The sequence below is a fragment of the Plectropomus leopardus genome, unplaced genomic scaffold (genome assembly GCF_008729295.1).
Source record: "Plectropomus leopardus isolate mb unplaced genomic scaffold, YSFRI_Pleo_2.0 unplaced_scaffold9675, whole genome shotgun sequence".
NCBI classification, from domain to species: domain Eukaryota; kingdom Metazoa; phylum Chordata; class Actinopteri; order Perciformes; family Serranidae; genus Plectropomus; species Plectropomus leopardus.
Window position 1 is genome coordinate 1 of NW_024704382.1, and position 2,840 is coordinate 2,840.

At 40.1% G+C, this 2,840-nt stretch overlaps 1 protein-coding gene across 1 annotated transcript; it reads left to right on the plus strand.

Annotated features, from left to right (window-relative positions):
- Nucleotides 1–1,182: 1,182 nt before the first annotated feature.
- On the plus strand, nt 1,183–2,832 carry LOC121940871 (protocadherin gamma-A11-like; the record flags this gene model as incomplete). The annotated part of the gene is made up of 1 exon (XM_042483553.1): nt 1,183–2,832. A coding segment is annotated over exon 1 (1,650 nt), but the record flags the coding sequence as incomplete, so codon positions are not given.
- Between the last annotated feature and the right edge of the window lie 8 nt (nt 2,833–2,840).

Here is a 2,840-nt window from a genome sequence, read left to right on the forward strand (position 1 = left end):
TACATGTTAGTTGGACCCAGAATGAGTATAGGATCTACTATAGTCCCTGGCAGCCATGCGAATACACTAGTGCTCCCTGACAGGAGGAGAACATCTGGAGAGGTAAGACCATGTTTCGATTTTGATATTTTCAAGCACTAAACCGAGAATTTACAGCGGGTCACATTAATATAATGTACTTTTTTTGTTTAAAAGATATGACGACATTTAGCAAGGTACAACATAATTAAGTTTACTGTGTGAAGTTAACTATCTGAAGTGTTTCATGCCATTTTGATTTAAGTCCTGCCTCTATGGAAACGTTTTCAGGCTACTAAAATAACACCCCATTTCATGGCGCTATGGTTTGCCCTGTCTAATGTGCGGAAGTGTAGTATTATGATCACGCTGTGGCTATTTTGAGGTTTGGATTTAACTTTAACACCATATATTATTTTTTTAAAGCAATACATTTAGGCTGCTTCACCGGGACAGTTACACCAACACAGCGTGGCGCTGTCTGTGGTACTGGCATCCACGCTTGGTCGTAGTGAGAGTTTCGCGCTCTGTTTTTATTTGTTGTTGGGGGGGGGGGGGGTCTAAACTCGTTTGGATTTTCACCGTTTGGGTTTTCATTTGGTTGTTTATACTGCATTGCCACAACGTAGTAATGTAACATTAACAAATAATGCAGACAAGATTGACACTGCTATGGTTGCACAAACACAAATAAGATTAAGAGCCTATTGATTGACTGTCATACTCTGCAGAGATAAAAGGAAATTGTAGGCACCTGCAACTGTGAGGAAAGAAACCTTTATTCTAAATATAAAGTTTGCGTTAAAGAATATCCGCATACATGTAAGCAGCTGCAATTTGCAAATACATCGGTATTATGGTTCATGTCTGACTTGCTTTTAAAGGAGGTCATAATGTGAACAGTCCACAAGGTGTCAGTGTCATATCAGCATAAACTGTCGTGTAAAGCGATGGCCCTGCCCCTTCCAGAGAGGTTTTGTTCAAGTCGACAGAGAAGAGACAGTACATTCAAGAGAAACCAGTGTTGTCTTTTATGCATTCGTACATAGCTAAATTAAAATTATGGAACATATTTGAAAAGTTTATTTTGTGGCATAGGCGGGTTTTTTTTCGTAAGGACCTGTGAGTGGATATAATAATCAGCTTATAATCGAAAGTGAGACGATGGGGCCCGGAGGACAAAGACGAGGATCACAGTGCTGGTTAGCCCTCTGTTTTTCTGTGATGTTCAGCTGCGTGGAGCGGATTTCAGCTCAGATAAAATACTCGGTTCCAGAGGAAGTGAGAGTGGGATCTATTGTTGGAAATGTCGCCAAGGATCTGGGATTGGACATCAGCTCGCTGGAGGAACGACGGTTTCGTATAGTCTCGGGATCTAAAGATGCTCAGTTTGAAGTAAATCAGAACAATGGCGTCTTGTATGTGCATAAGAATATCGATAGAGAGGACCTCTGTGGGAGCGTTTCACCTTGTTTAATGAACCTAAAAATGGTGGCCGAGAACCCCATGGAAATACATTATGTGGGAGTTGAAATCATAGATGTAAATGATAATTCGCCGAGCTTTCAAGAGGAAGAAAAAATATTAGACATTTCTGAGTCCACTGCGCCAGGTAAAAGTTTCCACTTGCCAACCGCGCACGATCCAGACGTTGTCATTAATACTGTGCGAGTGTATAAATTAAATCAGAACGAATATTTTAGTATACAAATGCGAGAGAGAGGGGAGGACAAGATACCATTCTTAGTCCTGCAAAAGGCTCTGGATCGAGAAAAGCATCATGAGCACAAATTGATTCTGACAGCAGTTGACGGTGGAAATCCACCGAGATCAGGGACGCTTAATGTCACAGTCATCGTTCTCGATTCAAATGACAACCATCCTACATTTAGTCAAGACGTTTATTCAGTGACAATACCTGAAAATGTAGATTCAGATACAAGTGTAACGACGGTAAAGGCAACTGATGTGGATGAGGGTGTAAATGGAGATATTGAATATTCATTCGGTGGTCAACTTGACCGGACAATATATGATATGTTTAGCTTAGATAAAGACACAGGAGAAATTCGAGTAAAAGGAAATATTGATTTTGAGAAGGTTGAAGTTTTTAAATTGGACGTCCACGCCACTGACAAAGGCCAGCCTCCAATGAGCACTGATTGCAGGGTGATCATCAAAGTGCTCGACAAAAACGACAATAAACCTCAAATAGAGGTGACATCCCTGTCAAACATGGTATCTGAAGACTCAAAGCCTGGGACTGTGGTTTCTCTTATCAGTATTACTGACCAAGACGCCGGTGTAAACGGTAAAGTTATATGTAGTCTTTCAGATAATGTGCCATTTGAGTTAAAACCATCATATCAAGATAATATGTACTCTTTGGTGTTGACACAGCATTTGGATCGAGAATCAGTTTCGCATTATGACATCACAATAACAGCGACAGACTGCGGTCAGCCTCCTCTCTCTACATTCAAAACTCTAAGTATTGATGTTTCTGACGTGAATGATAATATACCAGAATTTTTGCATAATCCAATTGAACTTTACTTGGTAGAAAATAACGTGGCTGGAAACTCGATATTCTCTGTTACTGCTTCAGATAAAGACTTGAATGAAAATGCGGCTTTAAGGTATCATATAATCAGAGAGGAAGGTAGTCAAGTCAAAATCGCAGCATTTTTAAATATAAATCAAGATAATGGACATATTTCGGCGCTAAAAAGTTTTGACTTTGAAACTCTGAAAACTTTCCAGTTCCAAGTTGTTGCCACAGATTCTGGAACTCCGTCACTAAGCAACAACGTCACAGTGAA